The following is a 23,332-nucleotide window of genomic DNA, read 5'->3' as shown; positions in this document are numbered from 1 at the left end:
CCTGAGAGTCCCGGGCAGCATCCAAAGCTCGCTCTAAAGGGCATCCTGGAGGGATTTGGGAGGAAAGGGGTACAGTGCAAACCGCTGAGCCAACAGCCCCCTCGCCCACCCCTGCTGTCCTGGGCTGCCAGTACCCGCCCCCCCCCCCCGGCCTGGGCACCAGTCCCCCAGGGGCCCCCCCACGCCAGCCTGGGCAGTCAGCCTGCAGGCAGAGGCCCGTCTGCACCGCACCTGGTTTGCCCCAAGTGCTGAACGATGTGTTCTCGGAAGGGGAGGCAGAGCGGATCAGGAACAGCTGGATGTCTTTGAACCCTCCTCCCCTCCCACGGAAAACAACACTGTACACAGCCAGGACGGCAAACCTTCAGCCAAGCCTGCTAGATTACGGGGATGATGGCACAGTGAGCCTGCCTGTGACTCCCGTCACCAAGCCGCGGGCGCTTCCAGAGCCTGACGCCCAGAGACTGCGGGCGGCAGAGGACAGGAACGGCCGCGTGGCATCTCCTGAGAACCAGCGTGTGCCCCGCACACGCCCCGTTCACGTATAACACGCTTGTGATGACATCGGCAAGGACACTGAGAACAGAAGTCCATCCTGACCCGGGGCCATGCAGGGTTTTCTAAACCCAACCCACTGCCCGCCCGCCGGGGGATGCCGCGCCCGCCTGTGGTCACGTCACCTCCTGTGAGTCTCACTGACACCCCGACAGGCAGTTTGCAGTTGGCCTGCCCGGCCTGCAGCCCCTCGGTGCCTCGCCCTCTCCAGGGAACTCTGAGCTCAGCCTATGGGGGACCCCCTTCCATGCCTGCCCCTTCCCGGTGCCCTCTGCACCCTGGGCGGTGGTGCTATTTCCACCTGCCCCCCCGTCCCTCAGCACCCTCTGCACCTGCTCCTGGTTAATGAGCCTTAAAGTGGCACTCCGCCCCAGCTCCTGAGGGACGTGCAGGGCGGCACACTGCAGGGATGAGGGACGTGCAGGGACGAGGGACGTGCAGGGCGGCACACTGCAGGGACGAGGGACGTGCAGGGCGGCACACTGCAGGGACGAGGGACGTGCAGGGATGAGGGACCGGCAGGGCGGCACACTGCAGGGACGAGGGACGTGCAGGGACGAGGGACGTACAGGGCGGCACACTGCAGGGACGAGGGACGTGCAGGGACGAGGGACGTACAGGGCGGCACACTGCAGAGACGAGGGACCCGCAGGGTGGCACACTGCAGGGACGAGGGACGTGCAGGGCGGGACACTGCAGGGACGAGGGACCCGCAGGGCGGCACACTGCAGGGAGGAGGGACCGGCAGGGCAGCTCAGGTGGTTCGACACCGTCCCTGCTCTCAGTTCTCACGCAGCGATGGGGTGACTGAAAGCGTGCAGAACATTCCGAGAGCCAGGCCCAGTGTTTACTCAGCAATCTGTCTCCCCTCCTCGGACCTCCCCCGCACCCCCTCTGCCTCCCGAGGAGGAGCGGAGCGCTCTCGGGTCAGACACGGCCCCGGTGACACCGCAGACGGGACCCAGGGCCGGCCCAGCGCCCCGCTGCCCGGCCACGTCGCCTGGCGCCTCACCACCCTGTCAGCGTGGGCGAGGGGCGAGGGCGCGGGGGGCACCGGCACAGCCATCCCTCATGGAATTTGGACGAGAAAGAAGCTAAATTGTTATCCAGAGAAGTCCACGTTTCTGAAAAATTAAAAGCACGAGAAGAGGTGTGAACGGCCTCCTAAGCCAATCCCCAGAGAGTGAAGCAGGGGCCGGCCTGGCGGTCAGGGCTCAGGAGACCCTGCTGAATACTCCCCCCCCCCCCCGTTTTATGAACCAGCAGGACAGGAAGACAGAGGACCCAGGCTCTCCTGCGCCCTCACAGCTCCAGCCTGTGACCACGGGCGTGGGGCTGGGTGTCCGCACCGCTGTGACCCGGGGCCCCTCGTGAACACAGCAGCTCTCACGTGATGTCCACATAATGAAAACCCGAAGAGGAAATGGCCAGACGAACGCGGGGAGGGTGCCGGGCCCCGACAGCCGGCACCATCTCCCCGGTGGCACCAGCATCACCACGACCGGGGCTGCCCTCGGGCCGAGGCTCAGCAGGCAGACCGCGTCCGTCCCCGCCGGCCGGGCGCCCTGCGGAGGCACCCTCTGAGCCGCACACCCTCCCACGCAGGCCGCTGAGAACTGAGTGCCGGGCCTGGCTCCGGGCGCTCTATCCGCAGTACTGTTACCATTTCGCGGAGGAAGACGTGAGACGCAGGGACGGCGGCGAGCAGCGTGCAGCGGGGCCGGCACACCGGGACCCACGCTCGGACGGGAGGCGTCCCAGGTGAAAGGTTCCCTCCCTCACGTCACCTCCTCCCTCCGCGCTCTCTGATTTGACCCAATTACATTTGCTCTATTCTTGTTCTGAAGATTGCTCTCGGAAAGTTCCACGCTTCCTGGATCTCCTGAGTTAGGTGGGCGCAGGTGGCGGTGGCAGGACCCACGGAGGCGGCGGGCAGGACAGGGCTGCGCCCACAGAGAGGCCCGGCTCCAGCACGTGCCTGCGTGGGGACAGGCTGCGCAGGCAACTAGATGGACTCCTGGGGCGGGAGCTCCGGTGGAGGCCAGTGCGGACACAGGAAGTGGTCGAGGGAGGTGGCTCGTGGGAAGCAGGTGGCCGCTGAGGGTATGTGGAGCCGTGGCTGCAGAGAGGACGCCAGGGGCAGGGGCATCGTCCTCCGGGGCGGCCACACCTGCCCACGTGGGAAGGCCCCGGACCCAGAACTGCCAGGAGGGCGGATACAAAAGGGCGGGAGACCCTTAAAATACTGGCCCAGAGGTTATGCAAATGAAGTGGCTTAACTGCCCCTGGTGCCAGGGTTAGCAGGTTGACCTGAAAGAGGATTAAATAAGAACACGAACCTCTTAACCCTCTGTCTTCCCACCAGGAGGTGTCGCAAAGTGCTGGCTGTGCCAGGCCGCTGGCCACCCCCACCTCCCACCTCCCACCTGACTTCCTGTGGGAGGGACCCTGCTCTCCAGGGCGCCTGTGAGGAAGGCAGAGCCCACCTGCCCAGCCAGAGACCCAGGCAGAGAGCGGGCACAGCGCCCCCTGGCGGCGGCTCCTCCGGGGCTCTGGCTCCCCAGCTGCCTGGCCAGAGCTGCTGGGGTCACACTGGTTCCTCTCGGGAGCCGCCCTCCCCCAGAGAGAACAGCCTCAGCGACCAGCCTCCCCGGCCAGACCACTCCCGACGGCCACAGACTCCCCCGGCCCTCGCCTCAGCCTGGCTCACGGCAGGGCCAGCCCAGCGCCTGGCACCGAGTTCAAGCTCGCTCTGCCCACCCTCACTCTCACTGGTCCGCAGGCTCCCCCACGGCCTGCTCCGGGCAAGGCCGCCTCGGCCTCCCAGCGTCTCTGTCTCCCGGACACACGCTCATGGCCCCGAGGGGACTTGTGTACACAGGGAGGGGGGCATGCTGCCCATGTCAGCGGGAGGGAGGCCACAGCTCAGGCGCGGGCACGCGGACCCGGAGACAATCCTGCCAGGGCTCCTGCCTCAGGGTGTCAGGAGACCAAGGCCCTGTCCAATCCCCTCCACAAGGTGCCTGACCTCCCTGAGCCGGGATCAAGGTCTCAGAGGGACGCCGGCTGCTGCCCCAGTTAAGATGCTGGCGCGCTGCCCGAAGCACCAGTCCCTCCGGCCACTGCGCCACGTGACCGCCCCCTCCTCCCTCCACCATGCCCACTCCTCCTCAAACCCAGAGAGAACCCACCGGCCTCGGCAGCCTGCAGGGCTCCCAGCAGGAAACCCCTGTGGGGCGCTGAGGGAGCGGGTGGCGAGATGAAGGATGCGGCCGGGGGCGGGTGAGGAGGGAGAACCAGAGCAGAAGACCCAGGGAAAGCAGGGCCCGGACCCTGCAAGGAGGCAGGAGGGGCCCTCAGGACCCAGTGCACGTCCCCCCTCCCGGCGCCCGCTCTGAGCTGTGCGGCTGCTGGACAGGCGGCCGGCGCTGCCGGGAGGAAGTGCACGCAGACGGTGCACCCGACGCCTCTCCCAGGACCGCGGCCTCCCTGTGGCCGCGGCTCCGTCTCCCTCGCGGCTCCTGCAGCTGGTGCTGCCCTCCCGCCCCCGAGAGGGACACACGCACTCCCCACGGAGACAGCTCCACAGGTCACCCCCATCACCCTGTCAGGCAGCCGCGCCTGCCTGGGCCAGAGGCGCCTGCCTGGGGCAGAGGCACCAGGACCTGGGCAGTCACCTGACAGACCCCCCCTTTCCTGGGCCTCGTTTCCTCGGGCGTCAGAAGAAGGGGTTGGTCTGATGACCCCGTTACTCCTGCTCTAAAGGTCCAGACCATCCTTCACCTCTCGCCCTCCGCATGCCAGAAGCAGCCAGAGCGAGCTGCGTGCCATGGAGAGGGAGGCGGGCGGCGCGGTGCTGCCCCAGCAGGCAGGCAGGCAGGCCCGGCGGAGTCCCGCTTCCTGTGCCTTCCTCTCCTGTGACAGGTCACTGCCTCCCACCACCCGCCCCTCTCCCTGCCCCTGCATCCCGGCTCCCACAGAGGAGGGGCTGTGCTGGGCAGCGGGGCAGCTCCCTCCTCCTGCACTGGGAGCCAGTCTTCACTGAAGAAGGCCAGCAGAGCCTGAGCTTCTAATGGCGCCGGGAGGGGACAGGTAGGAGCAGGAGAGATGCGCAGAGGAGTGGCAGCCGGGTGCGATGTCCTGGCTGGCCACACCCTCCATCACAGTCAGCTCCCGGCCCGGCATCCACACGCTGCTGGCCTCAGCCCCAGGCCGGTGGGTGGGGGGCTTCCTGCACGGGGCCCCGCAGAAGCGGCCTGACCTCGGCCGGGACCTTTCTCCTCCAACAGCCTCTATGGACGTCTCGGCACCGGCGGGCAGAGGCCAGGACGCTCAGCCTGGACCAGAACCACGTGTGGCTGGCGAGCAGCTGAATCCGTGTGACCAGGGCAGTGAGTGAGGGGACACAGCTAGGGGAGCGCCGGCCACACTCAGGGCCTGCTGTTCAGACGGACAGGGAGACGGTGGGCCCGGAAACCCTGCCCCGAGCAAATCCACCAAGTAACGGGAGGCCCAGGCGGACGGGGAGCACTCAGACACGGGAGCCCGGGGTGCAGAGAGGAGGGGCCACGCGGGAGGAGTGCCCGCAGGGACGCTTCTCCTCCCTGCCAGGGGGCAGTGCTGCAGGGAGCTCCTCAGAGGGCCTCAGCCTCCTCTCTGGGGCACACAGACCACGTACCAGCTCCCCATCCCTCAGCCCCCAGCCCTGATCCCCCAGCCCTGAGCCCCCCATCCCTCAACCCCCAGCTCTGAGCCCCCAGCCCTGAGCCCCCCAGCCCTGAGCCCCCAGCCCTGAGACCCCAGCCCTGAGCCCCCCAGCCCTGAGCCCCCAGCCCTGAGCCCCCAGCCCTGAGCCCCCAGCTCTGAGCCCCCAGCCCTGAGCCCCTAGCCCTGAGCCCACAGCCCTGAGCCCCCCAGCCCTGAGCCCCCCAGCCCTGAGCCCCCAGCTCTGAGCCCCCCAGCCCTGAGCCCCCACCTGAGCCCCCAGCTCTGAGCCCCCCAGCCCTGAGCCCCCAGCACTGAGCACCCAGCCCTGAGCCCCCCGCCTGAGCCCCCAGCTCTGAGCCCCCAGCCCTGAGCCCCCAGCACTGAGCCCCCAGCCCTGAGCCCCCAGCTGAGTGGCTGCAGCGGAGGCCGCCCAGTGGGCTGCAGGGCGGGGCTGAGCACCGGCTTCTGATTTTTGTTCCCAAAACCACAAGGCCTCCACCTCCCCTCTCCTCTCCTCCTCCTCCTGGGAGGAAGGTAGGCCTGTCAGTGCCAGGAACACAGCACAGCATCCTCAGATCTGCAAAGAAGGGTGCTGCCCGATCTAACTCAGCCCCGTTCCCACCCGGAGCTGGGCTCCTCTGCAGCTTCTCCGAAGAGAAACCAAACTAATGCATCAACATGCTCATGTGTCCCCAGCCTGAGGTGCTGCCCCCTGGGGGCCTCAGAGCCGCCCAAGCTACAAGCCTCGGCCCCAGCCATGGCCATGGCCACGCGCAGCAGTGCTGCTGGGAGCGGCCGGGAGCCCACGCTGGCTCCTGATGCTGACCTTTCCAGCGGGATGGAAAACAGCCACGCCGTGCCTGAGGGCTACCGGCTTCCCTCTGGATAACTCAGCACTCGACCCCCCCAAACCCTGTATCAGGGTCTGGTGAATACACCGCCCGGTGCACGGCACTTACATCTATTCGACCAATGGCCTTCTGTCCAGCTTGGTTCACTCCCAGAGCGCCCTGGGGCAGATAGAATCGGAACAGCTCAGTCCCCCGGCCTCCCCTAACCTCCAGCCATGCCCCTCGCAGTGGACGGGGGCCGCCCGAGCAGTGAGCGCAGAGACACCAGAGAGGGGGAGAAGAGCAGCCTCGAGCTGGAGACCAAACACAGAAAGTGTAGTCCAACAGGGCCGTTTTCAGAAAAGTAATGGTTGAGCACAACCGAAGGTTATAATAAAACCTTGGACGCATGCTAGGCGGCGGTGCCCGCCAGGCTCGCCCGCGTCCCCGAGGGCCACGCCACCGGAGGCACACCCCCGTCACACAGACACCTCTGTCATCCCCGCCCTGAGGCCAGGGCTGCGGGCGGCCGGCCTGCCAGGCCGCTGGGTGTGGGCAGTAATCACAGGGCCCGGCTTTTAGGTCCAGCTATTTCGGGCCACGGCCTGTTTTCTCTCCCTTGAATTCCTGCCCGAGAGACCGGCCGGCCTCACAGATGTGGGTCCGGCCGCCCTGCAGCGGCTGCCACGCTCCCGGCCCCGCCTCGCCCGGAGCGGAGGCCAGGCGGGGTGTGCCTCACCCCACGCCGGCCAGAGAGGAGGAGGGCGAGGGGGGCCGCTCTCCCGGAGCAAGCCGGACGCCCGGGCGCTGCCGGCCGCGTGTCAGGCATGGAGGGCTCTCCCTCCCCAGGCCGCCTCTCCAGGCTCCCGGAGTCACAGTCTCCAACCTGCACAAGAGCCTGCACCATGAGCGGGGCTCCTGATACTCGTTCAGTGCTGAGGACCTGCAAACACCGGCTCCCTCAGCTCCTCCCCACCCGACGGAGCAGGCGCCAAAGTGCCTGTTCTACAGGGAGGAGTGTGGAGGCCTGAGGGGGGGAACGCACCGAAGACCATAGAGAGGAGGGCTTTGGGGAGAGGAGGGCCCCAGGGTGTCTGCTCTGCACCCCGGGGCCCCGCACAGACACCCCAAAGCGGCGTGTCCCCACATGGTCCTGCGGCCAGGGTGCCGCTCATCCAGCCAGGGCTCCCGCGCTGGGTGTGCTTACTGACAGTCAGATCCTGGGCTGGAGTTCTGGAACTGGAACCGGAACCCTAAGCCACTCCTGGGGCGGCCAGTTCACCGAGGCGCCCGTGGAGACCGCCCGGCCTGCCCACCCCCAGGACCAGCGCCCGGCGCCCTGCTCCTCGCGGGCCGGGGGAACCGTGCCTCGCCAGCCGGGCCGGGCCGGGGGAGCTGGGGCGGTGAGACTGGCTGTTCTCCAGCCTCGGGGACAAGGCCGCCTCAGACGGCGGAGGAGGGGGGCGCGGAGGCTGCAGACGCTCCCCGTCCTTCACACTCGACAAGCTGCACCTCGGAGGCCACGTGGCCGCTGATGGGAAAGGAAGGACGGGCTGGGCGGTGTGGGCTGCCTCCCGTGGCCGGAACAAAGGCCCCTTCACAGCCCCGGCATCTCCACTGGCCGCCAGCCACCGGCAAAGAAAAGGGCTCACTGTCCCTTTAAGGACGCCCTCTCTCCCCAAAGGTCAGAAATGCCAGCTCAGCCTGCCCAGCAGCTGCCTTGTTGCCACTCTGGTGCCCCAGGGCCCTGGGCCATGCTCCCTTCCAGCTCGTTCTCCGGCTCCAGTGCAGGAGCCGTCTTCCCAAGGGATGGAGCACCTGGCCTGCTCTGAGGGGGTGGGGGCTGGGGGGACACGGGAGGGAGGTGGGACTGCTGACGAAGGGAGCCCCAGGCCTCGTTTGCTTTCAAAACCAACCTCCAACCTCCAGGGAGAGTCACCCCAGGAAGTGGAGCTGGAGTGGGGAGCTGAGGGGAGAGTCAGAAAGATGGCTGAAAGCAGAGGGGTGGGTCAGAGAGAAAGCTGAGCGAGGAGCAGATGCTCCGGGGCAACGTGTCACCAGAGAGCTAAGGCAAGAGGTTCCTGACCCAGAAGCCCGAGGACGGGGAGCCGGTGTGGGGGGTCCAGGGGGGCTGGGCGATGGCGGGGCACAGGGCAGTGCTGGGTGAAGGGCTCCAACCCCGCCCTTTGTCGCCGGGGCCTCCTGCCCTCACTCCCAGCCTCGGCGTCCCTGTAACCGGCATACCCTGAGCAGCAGGCAAACGTTAGAAACAACGAATGTCTGCTCCGAGGGTGTAGCTCCCCACGGGGTCTCACAGGGCAGCTTGGGAGGGCCCAGACCTCACTGCGGCTCCGGCACAGCCTCTGCAAACATCGCCCCGGAAAGACGAGCACTTGCTCCGAAAACCCGCCCAGGCTGGTGCGAAGCGCGATCCTCATGGAAAACAACCCAAACCCGGCGTCTCTTCGCGGCACAGAGTGGGGCTGGGAGGCTCTCTGCCAAGGCCGAGAGGCCCCGTGGACGGGCGGTGCGTCCTCACTGCCGACCGCAAGCTGGGGCGTGAGAGCAGCCGGACCACGGGTAACGGAAGAAGGCGGCTGTGTCCCAATAAAACTTTATTCACACCGTCGGGCTGTCTGCGGAGGCTCCCGGCCCCAGAAAGAAGGGACGGCACTGGAGGTGCTGGCGAACCCGTGAGAGAGGGAATAGAAGACCTGGAGGGGGAAGCCTGCTTCTTGCCCCTCTGCCTTGGTACTGTGGGCACGTCGCCCAGTTATTTGGCTTCTAAGCACAGAGTTTCCGGCAAACGCCGGCCACCTGCGATGAGCCCTCCCCGTGGCTGCTTCAGCGTCTCCGCCCCAGCCTCTTGGCAGGTCGCTGCACGTCAGTGCCCCCTTTCCCTTGCTCTCTGGCACCTCCTCTGAGCCTGAGAGCGGGAGCTCACAGTCTCCTCCCTCAGCCCACCTGTGACCTGCCGGCTGAACCGCCACCCACCACGGTGTCCTCCCCACTCAGCACCCCTCAGGGCAAACTGCCCTTCCCTCCCTCTCCCCAGTTTCCCACAAACAGCAGCCGGGACCCTTCGGTCTGCTCTTCACCAGCTTCCCGAACAGCTGGGCGCCTCAGGACACCCAGGGGTGCTGCATGCACTCCCCGGCTCCCCACCACCGGAGCACCCGCCGTGGGCTAGACAAGTCCTGGGGACCCCGGCGTGGCCTCGGCCCCGAGGGGAGCCGGAGAGAGGCGGGAAGGACCGGAGTGCAAGGCCGCTCGAACCTGACCTACTTCCCGCCGGTGTCTTTCCACGGAGTGCTCAGCACTTCAGAAATAACTCTCCTCGAGCTAACAGCTCCCGTCAGCACGGCCTCTCATGCACCAGAGCAGCAGGACGAGGAGCACGAAGCCGGAGGAGCAGTGAGACAAAAGCTAGGGAGGCTGCAGCCCCGGTCGGCGGCTCTGCTGCTCGGAGCATCCTCCCCCGGCACCAAACGGCCGCCCACAATATGCTGTACGAGAACCCAAGCATCCAAACAAGTTAAAACTACTGATCATTTTTCTTCCAAAAGAGGAGCAATACATAAAACAGCGTTGAAAAGCAAAAAGAACTACACAAATTCAGGAGGGTGATCAAAAACCCAGCAAATATTGTCTGAACACCAACTACGGGTGCAGCCTTGTAGGAAGGACAGAGAACAGAGACAGAGTCACTCTCCGAGAAGACTGAGCGTGTGACAGAGGCATCTACAAGACGATGGGTGGATCTGGGGGTCGGGGCCCAGTGCTGAGAGAGGAAGGAACAACTCCTGCTGGGGGTGAGAGAAGTCAGGGGTGGCTGCTCCGGGGGCCACAGGAAGCCCAGCGAGGAAGCACAAACACGGTCTCCAGGGCGGCGGGGGGAGCAGCGTGAGCGAAGGGGCAGCGGGGCCCCGGACGGGGATGCGAGAAGCACGGACACTCTATGGCGTGTGGGAGCGCGGACGATGGAGGACGGAGGATGGAGGCGGGAGGATGGAGGCGGGAGGGCAGTCGGCGGGGCCAGGCTGCAGGAGGCCTTGAATAACATGCCAAGATGCCCCCTGGGCTCGCACACACAGGAGCACATAGGTGTGTGAGGAAGGGCTGGGTCTGGCCTGTGACAGCCGGACGGACTGACGGAGTGACAAGCAGCGAGGGGGTAAAAGGGGAAGCCCGCAGGGGCACGGCGTGGGTGGACCTCGCACACACGTTCACGTGGGAGAAGCCAGACACACGTCTGTGCAGACAGGGCGTGGCAAAAGTGGGTTCACAGTTATGACCATGGGAAAGTTTATTCTTGTCTTATTATTTATTCATTATTGCATCATTTATTTACCATACGGCCGTATTACAACCTCCTTTTGCAGATTAGGGGAGTCACCAGAGACAGAGAGCAGCCAGGCAGTGACGAGGGCTGGGCTGGGGCCGGGGAGCTGGCTCTCAGGTAAGTTTCTCTCTGAGGCGATGACGACGGCGGTGAGGCCTGCACATGACTGTGAACATGCTACACCGTTAAGCCGTCTCCCATGTTGAAGGAGCCGACTCCATGGTGCATGAATTACGTGAGTCAGTGAAGCTGTTTTAAAAGGAAGAAGGAAGCAGCCGGGGGCTATTGCCACAGGCCAGACTCCGAGGTCACGGTGAACACAGGGCAGGCGTCACGGGTGGAGGGCGATCGGGGAGCGAGAGGCTGCAGGGACAGCCGCCGGCCGTGAGGGGGGTGAGGAGGAACAGGCGAACACCAGCACAGGAGCTCCAATGGAGTGGCCGGGAGAGGAGGCCCCGGCGAGCGGGCGGGATGGGAACGAGGACAACCTCTCTCCAAGCTGTGAGCCCGCGCCCGGAGTGCGGGCGCAGAGCGGGCACGGACGCCTGCAATGGTGGCCGAGGGTCTCTGTGACGCATGGTGACAGTTACTACTCTTAGCGCTCCGGACTGGCTCCCACCGGTGTGCCGCCGGCATGTTTAAACATGTGACACCTGACGGTGCGGTCGGGGCACTGACCTCTTTGTCTGAAGGCTGCAAAATAAAAAAGTGACAACAGCCAGCACAACCACAGCTGTCCAGTGTGGATGAACCAAAATTAAACATATTTTTTTTTTTGTCAGATCAGCAAAAAAGGTATTTTTCGGTGTGCTGCAGGATTTTAGTAACTAGTTTGTGTGCCATGAGATGAAAAAGGTTGAAAATTGCTGGCACAGAGCTACACTTAGGAGATTTTAGCCAGAAAGAGAAGATTGCAGCGAGCAAGAAAACCAATGCTATGGCTGCCCCACGGTCCTCGCACCTCCAGGGCTGAGTATTTACTACCAACCAGAGCCTGGAGCTGGACAGAGCGCTGTCCTTGCATCTGTCCATGTCACGGCTCCTACAAACGCTCCCGAGTGGCAGCGGTTAGTGCCCATTACCGACGGGACTCACAAAAGTTAAAACGCATTTTGCTTGTTTCTATCAAAGAAGGCGAGAACCAGAAGTAGAGACTGTTGGTTCATGAAGTCAGAGGGTTACATAAAACCGCTGGAACTCAGCGGAGTCAGGAGATGCAGAATAAAGAAAATATTTAAAAGGTACATTTTAGGCCAAAACATGGCCAAGCAGCACAGCAGGCAGCCCGCAGATCAGCTGCCCGTCCACAGCCCAGGGTACGGCGCCCCGAATTTGCATCTTGTGGTTTGTCAAGTGAGGCCTCTGGGGACAAAGGGGTTTGCATGTTGGGTCATAGTTCCACGGGGCCAGGCCTCCGACTGGGAGGTCGGGGTAAAAAGTTGAGGCCGCTGCGGGGCGGCCGTCACGACCCACGGAGGCTGCCCTCTCGGGAGACAGGGCCCAAAAGCAGCTGAACCGAGAGAGGACCGTGTGCACTCTGCGGGAGCATCGGAGCCGGCGCCGAACGGCCCTGCCAACGCGGGCACCGGGGCCCTTCCCGGGCCAGCCCCCCCCCCCCCCATCCTCTGCAGGCCCCTCCCGGGCTAGCTCTCCCCCCTCCGGCCTCCCCTCATCCCCCCGCAGGCTCCCTCCTCTGCAGGCCCCTCCCAAGCCAGCCCTCCCCCCCCTCCTCCGCAGGCCCCTCCCGGGCCAGCCCTCCCCCCTCCGCAGGCCCCTCCCGGGCCAGCTCCAGCTCTTGCTCATCCTGTGATCCAACCACCTCGGCCCGGCCCGTAGGTGCTCAAGGAACGCTCAGAAACAACCACGTGACCTCGCACCGCAGAGGGGGGAGGAGCCAGTGGGACCTGAAGTCAGTGAGTGAGGATCCACAGGGGAGGATCTGCCCCTGGACACACACACACACACACACACACACACACCCGTCACCTCCGAGATGAGGGCGCTGGTCCCTGTGAGTGTGGGCGCGTTCCAGCCTCCAGCTGAGATACCTGTGACCGTGCCCACGTGGGACTGAGCCGCGGCGCTGAAAGGCCGGGTAAGCCGGCTGACGGGGCCTGAGTGCAGTCCTCCGGCAAAGAGCACAACAGAGCTCTCTGCAGCACCTGGGCACTGGGAGCATGAGGAGAACAAGGACCACGCGCTCTCCGGATAACGCCAAACGTGAAGTAATCAAGACTACAGTACACGTAACACGTATGAGGCGTTACCGTGTGCGGGACTCCTAACGTGTAACTCCCACCACCTCCCAGACCTTCCTTCTTCTCCATCAGGGGGTGTGATCAGCGCCATTTCATGGATGAGAACATCAAGGCCTGGGGGCAGGGGGCAGCCCGCCTGGGGCCACACCAACAGGCCGCAGGTCCACCGGGGCCACAGCGGCTCCAGGGAGCAGCGCGAGGTGAGGGAGCAGCTGCTTCGCGGTGCTCGGACCAAGAGGCGCTGCTGGGAAGCATGACCCACCCCCGGGGACAGAGCTCAGTGGACTCAGTACAGTCAGCACGCAGCTCTCGAGGTTCGCTTTTTGGGGGACTTGTCCTCTCAGCCTCTGAACAGTCCCCTACATCTCACCAAACAAACGAAACGACTGCGCAGCATTCGAAGGTCTGGAGGATATTCTAGTGCTTAACAGATGCATAGACCTTGCACGCACGGTTGGGGGCACAGACCTCCACTCAGTGAACAGTCCACAGGGAACTGCTGGTTGCCACAAAACGTGACTACGAGTGGCCTTCCAGATGCAGTGGACACGCCACTGACAATACTCCACATGTTACACGTCACACACGGTATTCACACAGCGAAGTGAGCTAGGAAAGGCAGCGTTGAGGAAACCCACAGGAAAACACATTCACAATCTTTATGAGAAAGACCCACATATAAGTGGACCTGTTGTTCAAGAGTCAACTGGGCTTTTTTTAAAGGAAGGAATTCTTTTGAAAAGTATGAATTAATTTTAGAGAGAGAAGAAGGGAGAAGGGAGAGAGATAGAAACATCCGTAGGCTGCCTCCTGCACGCCCCCTACTGGGGATGGAGCCCGCAACCCAGGCATGTGCCCTCACTGGGAACTGAACTAGTGACCTTGATGCATGGGCTGACGCTCAACCACTGAGCCACACTGGCCAGGCTCCAGGGTGCTCAGCTGTACAGATACATTAAGTATGTTCATCTGTGTGTATAATACATTCACAAATCAATAAAGCTTCCTTAAATAAGCTCACGCAGCCCGGAAGACATAGGCGCCAGCTCAGTGGTGACGGGGTGGGTCGCCAGGGGCTGAGTCGGGGAGATGATTCTGCTGTGTGACCAGCCAGCCAGAGCACTCCCCCTCCTCGGGGCCTCTTCTAAGTGGTTATGCGTAAAGCGCAGGCTTCTGCAGGAAGCACTCTCTGCTCCCTAACTCAGGGCCTCGGGTCCAGAGGGTAAGAGCTCCACAGCTTCAGTCTCGCCCGTCTGCCACCCCCCGTGCCATCCTGGTGCTGCCTAAACCCCTGAGACTCAGGGTCCTTACCTGTAAAACGGGACCAACGCCACCTTTCCTGCAGGGTTTGTGTGAGACCCTTGCAGGAGCCTCGTTATGTCCGATGCTATTCTGCACGAATGCCCCAAACTACACACTCACCCCCCCACCCCAGGCTGTGTGCCCGTGAGCCCTGTTCGACTCATTTGCTCCCCCTCCTCACCCCCCCCCTCCCCCATGCCCCTGCCACACTGCTCGGTGCTCGCTCTCTCCCTTCCACCAGGCCTCACCCTGGGTCCTGTGGGCCAGTTCTGCTTCCTCCCAGCCTGGGAGACCCGCTCAAGTCTGAAAACCTCAGGGAACTCCCTCCTTCGAGGATCCACCCACCCCCATGCCCCCATTGGCCTCTGCCCCTCGCTCATCACTTCTCCCTGTATCTCTGGTGGTCAGCAGCCGTGTGTCCCCGTGAATCACCGAGGGCAGTTCCCTCACTGTCCTCGGCCCGTCTTCTCTCTCCTGTACGGAATCCTGGCTCGGGCCGCGCTGTCGGTCCCTTCCCTCCTGAGGGCGGAGAAAGCCCGCCCAACCGCAGTGCCCGCCCAAGAGCTACGCGCTAACGCTCGGAGAGCATTCCATGTTTCAGACGGTGAGTGACTCCGGGAGCACCAGCGGCCGGAGCAGCAGCCCCTCACGCTGTGACTGGAAGTCGCGGTGCGCGTGGGAGGCGGCGGACGCGTGAGGGCCAGACGGTGTTTCCGCCCCGTGGGCCACGGCTGTCCTTCAGCTCGGACCCAGGCAACGCGGGGACAGATAAACTTGACTGCGGCCCATACAGCCTCATGGGGACTTCCATCTGAATGCCACACGGTTCCCCCGTGGCCTCAAACACCAGTCTCCTCTGGAGCTGTTCCAACCACTCCAACGCCAGGAGAACGCAGTCCTCGAGCTTACCGCAGCGGGGGTGGGACCGGGCCCAGCTGCGTGCTGACCGCCTCGGGCACACGGGGCCTCCGGCCTCCCCCGGCCTGCTCCACGGGCAGGAGGCAGACACGGTGGGTCTGGGGCCGCTGCGGCCAGCACTTCGCTCTCCTGGCCAGCGTGCCCGAGGGCCTGGCCTGTTCTGCGCCAAGGAGAGGCCGTTGAGAGCGCTCTCCGCCCCCCTCGGGACTGAGCCCCCCACGAGAGTGAATCTCAGAGTCTCCCAGCCTCGGCGGCACTCTCTAGAACAGTGTTTCCCAAAGTGTGGTACGCGTACCCCAGGGGTACGGGAAGAGTTTGGTGGGGACACGCACTGCACCGTGCTTCGCTGCGCCTAATTCTACGTTCTCACGAGCACGAGGGCTACTCAGCGTTACGGAAGTTATAGAAGGGGTACACATACGTCAAAAGTTTGGGAAACACTGCTCTAGAACCAGCTTACGAATGAGCTAAGCGAATGAGTGTGTGGGTGGATGGGGAGGGGAGGCGGTACTGGTTATCACGGCCTAACCTGGCCGTCCCCGCTAATCCCACACCTCCCCTCCCGCAGACAGAAACGGGCCTCGGAGCTGAGCGCGCACATTCACCACAGCAGGGGCTCCTCACTCCTCCGCCCGCACAGCTGGCCGCGGAGACAGCCCAGCGTTCTGGACAGTGAGCAGGAGATCAGACGCACTCCCCCGCGTCTGTCACCATAAGCCTGACCCCTCGCTGCGGCTGGGAAGTGCTCAGGGACCAGAGGGGTTTCTACTCAGCAAGGCGATCCCTGCCATCGGAAGCTTACATTCCAATCAAGTTCATCTTCTTAACGAAATGATCACACACACACACACACACACACACACACCACGGCCAGTGTGCTTATTGCTGCTTATTCAGGCCAGGGCAGTCCTTTTCCCAAAGCAGCGGCGGGGTGTGTGTGTGTGTGTGTGTGTGTGTGTGTGTGTGTGTTTTCCTCGGCCAGATCCATCCGCCAGAGATGCCTACGTCACCCAGGAAGTTAAACACTCAGGAACCAGAACCGAGTCCCCCCCGGTCTCCTGTGGGTAGAAGACTCCCGATTCTCATTCTCTTCCCACCAAACAGTGACATACATCTCACCTGCTAGCAAGAGGGGGTGCCTGCTGGGGGAAAGTGTAAGCGAATACTCAGTGTTTTCAAACGAAGGCTTACTTTAGTGCACATCTGTCAAACACAAGGCCCGCGGGCCAAATCCGTCCCGCCAGGCCTTGCAATGTGGCCCGCACCGCGCTGTCATCACTGCACTCCGCTGCGTTTCCATCACAATGACAGTTTATGACTGTTCAGTAAACCATTCGGCCCGCGATTTAGGCTGGATTTTAGATTTTGGCCCCTTCTCTGATTGAGTTCGACACCCCTACTTTAGTGTCTTCTGCCGGCTAAGACACTGCACCCCCAGTTCACAATACCAGTGAGCCCTCCATCAGGACTGTGGCCCTTTCCTAAGCCATTACTGAAAAGGAAGCTGGGAGCCCAGCGGTGTGGCTGACTGGTTGAGTGTCAACCTATGAACCAGGAAGTCAGGGTTCGATTCCCGGGCTGAGGGCTCCATCCCCAGTAGGAAGCATGTAGGAGGCAGCGGTTGATGATTCTCCCTCATCACAGATGCTTCTCTCTCTCTCTCTCCTATCCCTTCCTCTCTAAGATGAATAAAAGTGTATTTTTAAAAGAAGGAAGCAGGGAGAGATGACTCTGTCCGGCACAGTGTTTTCATCCCACTTTCAAACCCGCCACCCCCAAGGCCGACAGAAGCCACCCGCAGGCCGCACCGCCGGTGGGCAGCGTCACGTGACTCGGTCTCAGGTGGCCCTCGAGGACCGGGAGCCCTGCGCAGCCCCCTGCCCTGCAGCCGGCTCCGGGGGCACCGTGTGGACAGCCGGGGCCTCCGAGGGGTGGCAGGGGCCATGCGGCTTCCCCTTCTCTAGACAAACTGCGCGCAGAACAAGCCCCGGAAGAGAAATCAGTCCTGTCACCGTGGAGACGGATTCCAGGCCTTTCCCAGTCTCACTGAAGTTGTGCCTGCTGCATCCTCCTCTCGTGAGTCTAAGCCTGAGCTGAAGAACCGCTCCGTTCCGGCCAGACTGGAAGGAAAAGGGACACCTGACAACTGGCCGTCACTGTGAACTAACACGTGGCTGACAGCTCACCCCGAGGACCCACCGAGCAGGGCAACCGTGCAGGCCCGCCCGTCCGAGCAGAGGAGCCGGCTGCCCAGGAGCACTCAGTGCCGGTCAGCGGTGACGCCGACGCTCGCTCCCTCCCCCCTTCCCCCACCCCCTCACACACAGACCCTCCACCTTCCTCTCGCCTGCGGGCCTGCCTGCTTGTGTGAGAACGACGTTACGTCTTCACAGAAGCACACTCTTCCCGCACAGTTTCCCGCAGGCCTGCCGGCTGTGAGGGCGCTGCACACCCCGCAGAGGAGGACGGACGAGGACCCGGGGCCCACAGGCATGTCACCGCCCTCTGCCAGGTCCTTGTGCTGGAGAGCCGGCCCACAGGCCCGGGACCTCCTGGTGTTGGGGTCCTGAACGCTGCAGGGCTAGGGAAACCGCCTCATCACACACATGCACAGCCATCCGCCCGCAGCAGCTCAGGAGGCGACCTGTTATCATCCTTAAGTTACTTAAAAAGTTACTTGGCTTCCAAACTTCAGGGCCCCACAGCCCTGCTGGCGGGGCCCTCCCTCCCTGTCTGCGCCTGCCGCCCACACCTCCGTCACTGCCTCCGAAGAGCCGAGGGCCCCACCCTCACCAGGGAGGCTGGATGGGGGAGGGGTTCTACCTCACCATCCAGCCGCTTGTCAGTCACAGGCACTCTTCTTGCTCAACTTCATCCCAAAGCTTCCCGTACGTACGGCAATGCCCTGATTCCCCGCAGCGTGTCCAGCCTGCACCTCTCGGAGCCAGGCACCCCCGCAGCCGCTCTGCGCCCGGCTGAGATGGTTCTCGCCGCCTCGGAATTCCTCGAGTGCCTGGGCTTTGCATGTGTCCGTCTCCAAGCAGTTACTGACTCGGTCTACAGGCTCCGTGTGAGTGTGAGGAGAGATGGGTCTCATTCTGTCCCTGAGTCCCTAACGTCAGAGGCAATGTCCTTCTGCCTTCAGTCCCCTCAGTGCCAGGCACAGGGCTGGGAAGATGCCCACTTCTGCAGAATGAAGGCCAACCTTAGGTCGCTACGCACCAGGACGGAGCCTGCAGAAGAGCATCCAACGCTCAGGGGGCAGTGCCCGCCGAGCCACAGCCCGCCCCGCCCGCTGCCTCTAACAGCCCCGACCGCTGTCCCGCTCCCCTTGCTCCGTAAACGGGGCTTAACCTTAATGCGCAGGCACCACGGGACTAGCAGGTAAGGCGCACACGCTGAGCACGCCACACACGTCAGCTGCCATCACCACTGGGACCGGCGTTGGCATTTGTTGTTGACATTGTCATCTCTCATACCCCTGACACAGGGCAGGCCTTCCAGAAAAGTTTCCAGAAGTAATCGGACACGAGAAAGTTGCCAAGGCGGACAGTGCTGCTGTCCAGAACAAAGTGGCCAGTACTTGTGGTCGCCTCGTCCCTGCCAGCTCTCGTGCTGGGACAGCTCGGTGGCCGGACACAGGAGTCCACGCCGGACGCCCACCACACAAGACGGACCTCAGACCAGCAGCGTCCAGGGGACAGAACCTTCCTGACTTGTAATGTTTTATTTGGCTGAAAGAGTGAGGCTCACAGCTTAGCACTGCTTTCCAGCTGAAATGCCGAAGGTAAGACAGACTGTTAAAGCGAATGTCTGCATAACGGAGGTGCCAGCTGGGCTGAGCACACACGTCTGTGTCAAAGCGACGACTCACCCTGAGCGCAGCCCCCGAGTACCCAGTGCCGGCTGGGCTGTGCCCGGAGCAGCCCGCAATCACCCAGTGCCGGCCAGGCTGTGCCCGGAGCAGCCCCGGAGCACCCAGTGCCGGCTGGGCTGTGCCCGGAGCAGCCCGCAATCACCCAGTGCCGGCCAGGCTGTACCCGGAGCAGCCCCGGAGCACCCAGTGCCGGTGGGGCTGTGCCCGGAGCAGCCCGCAAACACCCAGCACCAGCCGGGCTGTGCCCGGAGCAGCCCCCGAGTGCCCAGCGCCGGCTGGGATGTGCCCAGAGCAGCCCCCGAGTGCCCAGCGCCGGCCGGGCTGTGCCCAGAGCAGCCTGCAAACACCCAGTGCCGGCTGGGCTGTGCCCGGAGCAGCCCGCAAACACCCAGCGCCAGCCGGGCTGTGCCCGGAGCAGGCAGTGGAGGGGCGCTGCCTGCCTTCCTCTGCGGGCCCAGCCTTTCTCCCAGCAGCACCTGCCCCCAAGCCCCAGGTGGCCCAGCCAAGTCACAGCCTGCTCTGCTCTGCTCTGCTGAGGAGTGCAGTCAGTTTGCACACTCACTGGCCCGGAATCCAGGGCCAACGGACCCCGAGAAGGGTTCCCAGGTCCGGAGCAGGGAAGCTGCCCGCGAAAGCGAGGGCAGGGATGGCATGAAGTGCTCTGCCCCTTCTCCAACCTGGAACAGGCCGTTTAGCACGGCAGCTGCACTCCGAGGACAGAGGTCAAATCTAAGGAACCGCAAGCCGGGGTCACCGGTGCTCACCACGACTCAGGCCCTCACCGTTGTTTTGTGTGTTTCTAAACATTTTTAAATCCTCACCTGTGGATGAGCCTTTACAGACTTTAGAGAAACATCATCTTTCATATGCGCCCCAACGGGGGATCAAACCTGCAACCTTAGAGTGTACGGGACTACGGACAACCCACCGAGTCTCGGTCAGGGCAGCGCCTCCCGGTGTTTAGAGCAAGAGCCGAGCTTGCAGGCACTCAGCTCCTCCGTTCCCTCTGGGCGCTCTGGCCTGGGGAGGGGGCGGCTCCGGTGCCCTGGGGTCTGACCTCGAGGCGCAGAGCCGGACGCAGGGAGAGCCGGGCTGGGCCTCCAGGCGCTGAGGGGCTCAGTACCTGCCCGGCTGTGCCAGCTAAGCGCCCGTTCAGAGGTGACCGCCCCCCGCCTTGGACTGTCTGGGCTTCAGGAAGGCAGGACGCACCCTGCAGGGAGCTCCCTGCGCAGCAAGCCCAGCGCACACCCAGGTTCAGCTGGGAGGAGGTACCCGCACAGCCCGCAGGGCAGAGGGTGTGTGTGGGGGGGCTCGCTCTCCTCCGGACACCAGGCGAGCTAGAGAGAAGCCCGATGGCCCGAGACTGCCCGCTGCCCACCGGGGAGGTGCCCGGGGAGCAGGGGGAGAGACCCCTGGAGGGGGGGAGTGGGCCCTGCGCCTCCAGCCGGCGGACACAGGACTCCTGACAGCGAGCGATCGTCACCGTCCCCTCCGTGGCACCAGCCCGGCCCCAACGTCAGACCCCTCTGAGCTGCGGCTGGTGCTCTCCCCTGCCCCACGTCCCAGGCCCCGGGAGAGGCTGGCCGGCGCTGGCTGAGCTGGAGGGGAACCAACTTTGTGGAGTGTGTGCCCCACCTGGACCCCCGGGGCCAGCCGGGGGCGCCGGAGGGTGTCTGGGTGCTGCGAGGACCAGGCGCAGAGGCGGGCCCCCTCCACTCACCAGGACAGCTTGAACCCTTTCATTGGCCCCGTCAGGCCAGCCCGCCGGCCCGGGCCTCAGCATCCCTGGTGCGGGCCCGGGCGGGGGTCCCAGGACATGTCTGAGCAGACGACGACGAAGCGCCGAGTAGCATTCCAGGTGGCGAGGCAGAAAGACGAGCAGCGCGCGCGGCAGCCAGGACCGCTGCCTCTCCCTTCCTCCGCTTCCCGGGCCGGCTCCTCGGCCAAGGGCAGGGCGGCTGCCTAAGTCCGCGGGGCTGCGGCTGCCCGTCCTCCGTCCTCGTCCGCCGGCTGCCGCCTCTGAGGAGGATGGGAGGCTGCGGGCTGCGATCTGATCTGCGGGGCGTTGCTGTCCCCGGGCGGCCGGCCCACCCGCCCTCGCCTCACGCCAGCTCACCCTGCGGGCAGAGCCGGAGGTGAGCCCTGGGCGCGGGCAGCAGCCTGGGCCAGGCGGCACCTCGCTCCGCCCTGGGCTCCCGCAGCTCCATGTAATCTCCTAATCAATGCAGCGCCCAGGCGGCACTGCCAGCCACTTCCGCCCACTTAAAGACACAGCGCACGCTTTGTCTCCCGCCGGACCGAGTCCGGGAGAGGGTGGGCGGGCACTGCGGGGACCCGAGGAAAGAGAGGGGCAGCACTCTCTGAAGAGGGGCACCTCCATGGGCATCACGGAGGCAGGAGGGGGCAGGAGGGGCCTCAGCCAGGCCCTCAGCAAACCCGGGGACCCCCGGGCTGAGCCCACCAGAAGGCTGGTGCTGTGTGTCTGGGGTCAGAGGCAGGCGAGCAGCACAGACCACCTAAAGCAGAACCGGCACCCTTTCCCAGCGAGGCGGGCCGCCACTGCGGCTGAGCTGTCACAGCTCTCCTCCCCTCCCACCCCTCCCACCCAGATCACCTCCCCACCTCAGAGGTGTGCGGTGAGGCAGCAGCTTATGGGGCAGAGCAGGGCCCCTCCCAGTCGCCTGAGGCCAGAGGTCCTGTTAAGGTGGCCGCCCAGCCTGGGGGGTGGGGGGCCTTAACAGCTCATCACCCTGCCGGCTCCCGAAGACCCCGGCCAGGCGGCATCAGGGAGGACAGAGGGGTGAGGAGGGACTGGATCTGCACAGTCAACTCAAACCACAGCGTGGGAAAGGGAAAGGATCCCCGAGTGAACGTGCCCCCGGCTGGGCCCAGGGCGGGTGCCAGCCCCGCTCGCTCTCCACTGGCTGCTTTTGTCTCCCTCCCCAGATGACTGCCCATCTGGGGCAGCAATGCGGATGGGCGAGGAGGAACAAAGAGCAGATTAGCGGTGAAATAGCGACCTTCCACTGAACCACATGAGCCTTCACCCTGCAGCTCGCCCCGAAGCAGCCCACAGAGGGCACATGCTGCTGTGGACACGGGACCCTCCACAGGAACACGCGCTAGAAAACCTGGAGCAAGTCCCAGCTGGTAGCACTCACTGCGCCGGCCCCTCCTCGCTCATCCCCCGCCTCCCCTCTCAGATGGCCGGACTGCGGTCTCTCTGCGCGGTCTCCCTGCTTGCACACAGCAGGGGCACGACAGCGAGCGCTAAGCGAGTGACCTTATTCAAACCTAATTAAAACCCCGCAGTCCCTCTCCCCTGTTCAGACGGTCTGGTCCGGCAGAAATACCCTTTAAGGCAGGCGTCCTCAAACTTTTTAAAGTGGGGGCCAGATCACGGTCCCTCAGAGAGCTGGAGGGCCGGACTATATGAACTACTAATTCCTACTGTAACACCTCGGCTGCGCTCACTGCCCAAAAAACCTGGCGGGCCGGATCAGACTCCTCTGCAGGCCGCATGTGGCCCGCGGGCAGTAGTTTGAAGACCCCTGCAAGGCGTCCGGAGCTTCCAAAGATGCAGCCCCAGCAGTGGTGTCCCCCCATCCACAGCCCCCGCATCAGAAAACGGTGAAATTCTTTTCAGACTCTAACGCACCGGCGGTTCTGTGTGTGACACTCAGGCCCCACTTCCAGCTCAGGCCTCCTAAAGATGCAACAGATACCAGAAGTGCACGGAGTTCTCCTTTATGACCTAGATAAGCCACTCGCCCGCGCCCGGGTCACGTGACCCAGCCCCTAGAGCAGGGATGGGGATTGTCCGACCTATGGGGGCCATATAAGGCCATGAAACCATTTGGTCTGGCCCTGCCAAGGCATTGGGATGTGTTAAATGTTTGACCAACGTAGCCGGAACAAGCTACATTTAAAAAATATATATATATTTGTATTGATTTCAGAGAGGAAGGAGGAGGGCGAGAGAGATAGAAACACCAATGATGAGGGAGAATCATCCATGGGCTGTCTCCTGCCCTCCCCACACTGGCCTGTGCCTGAACCAGGACTCGAACAGGGGCCTCCTGGTTCACCGGCTGACACTCAACCCCTGGGCAGCAGCTGCCCGGGCAGCAGGCCCGTGTTTAAGTGGGGCATTTTGCATGGCCCACAAACGATGTTATAAATTTCCCAACAGTCCTGGGCGGGAAAAGGCTCCCTCTGCCCCCGAGGAATGTCCCCTGGGGTATGCCCAGCGGGTGAGGACGTTCTCATCCCGCCCCCAGCTGCGCCGGCACAGGCGACGCCCAGACCCTGGACCCGCGCTCCCGCGCGGCACCTTAGAAACACAGGCCTGCAGGGGTCCAGCGCTTACGTCCCGCCTGTTCCAGTGAAAGGGCGTCTCCTTCAGGAGGGCTTTGTTGGGAGGTATCCTGTCAGGCATCGTACTGAGTGTTTTACCTGCATCACCTCATTCCAGAGCCTCCAAAGCAGGACGTGGTGCCTGTCCTTCCTCACCAGCGGATGCAGCTGAAAACTGAAGAGTGTG

At 63.8% G+C, this 23,332-nt stretch overlaps 1 protein-coding gene across 11 annotated transcripts in view; it reads right to left on the bottom strand.

Moving 5' to 3' along the window:
- Positions 1 to 23,332, bottom strand: part of GRAMD1B (GRAM domain containing 1B) — a 172,780-nt gene that overhangs the window by 71,862 nt on the left and 77,586 nt on the right. The window contains exon 1 of one of the 11 annotated variants that reach the window (XM_036425996.2): positions 20,510 to 20,645. The exons of the other annotated variants lie outside the window; for them this stretch is intronic. Within the exon in view, the coding sequence (XP_036281889.1) occupies positions 20,510 to 20,532 (23 nt within the window). The 5' untranslated portion in view covers positions 20,533 to 20,645. Of the gene's footprint in view, positions 1 to 20,509; positions 20,646 to 23,332 lie in introns of those variants that run through there. 11 annotated transcript variants of the gene reach the window in all.

The sequence above is a fragment of the Pipistrellus kuhlii genome, unplaced genomic scaffold (assembly GCF_014108245.1).
Source record: "Pipistrellus kuhlii isolate mPipKuh1 unplaced genomic scaffold, mPipKuh1.p scaffold_m20_p_88, whole genome shotgun sequence".
NCBI lineage: Eukaryota > Metazoa > Chordata > Mammalia > Chiroptera > Vespertilionidae > Pipistrellus > Pipistrellus kuhlii.
This window is presented reverse-complemented; position numbering and strand designations above follow the sequence as displayed.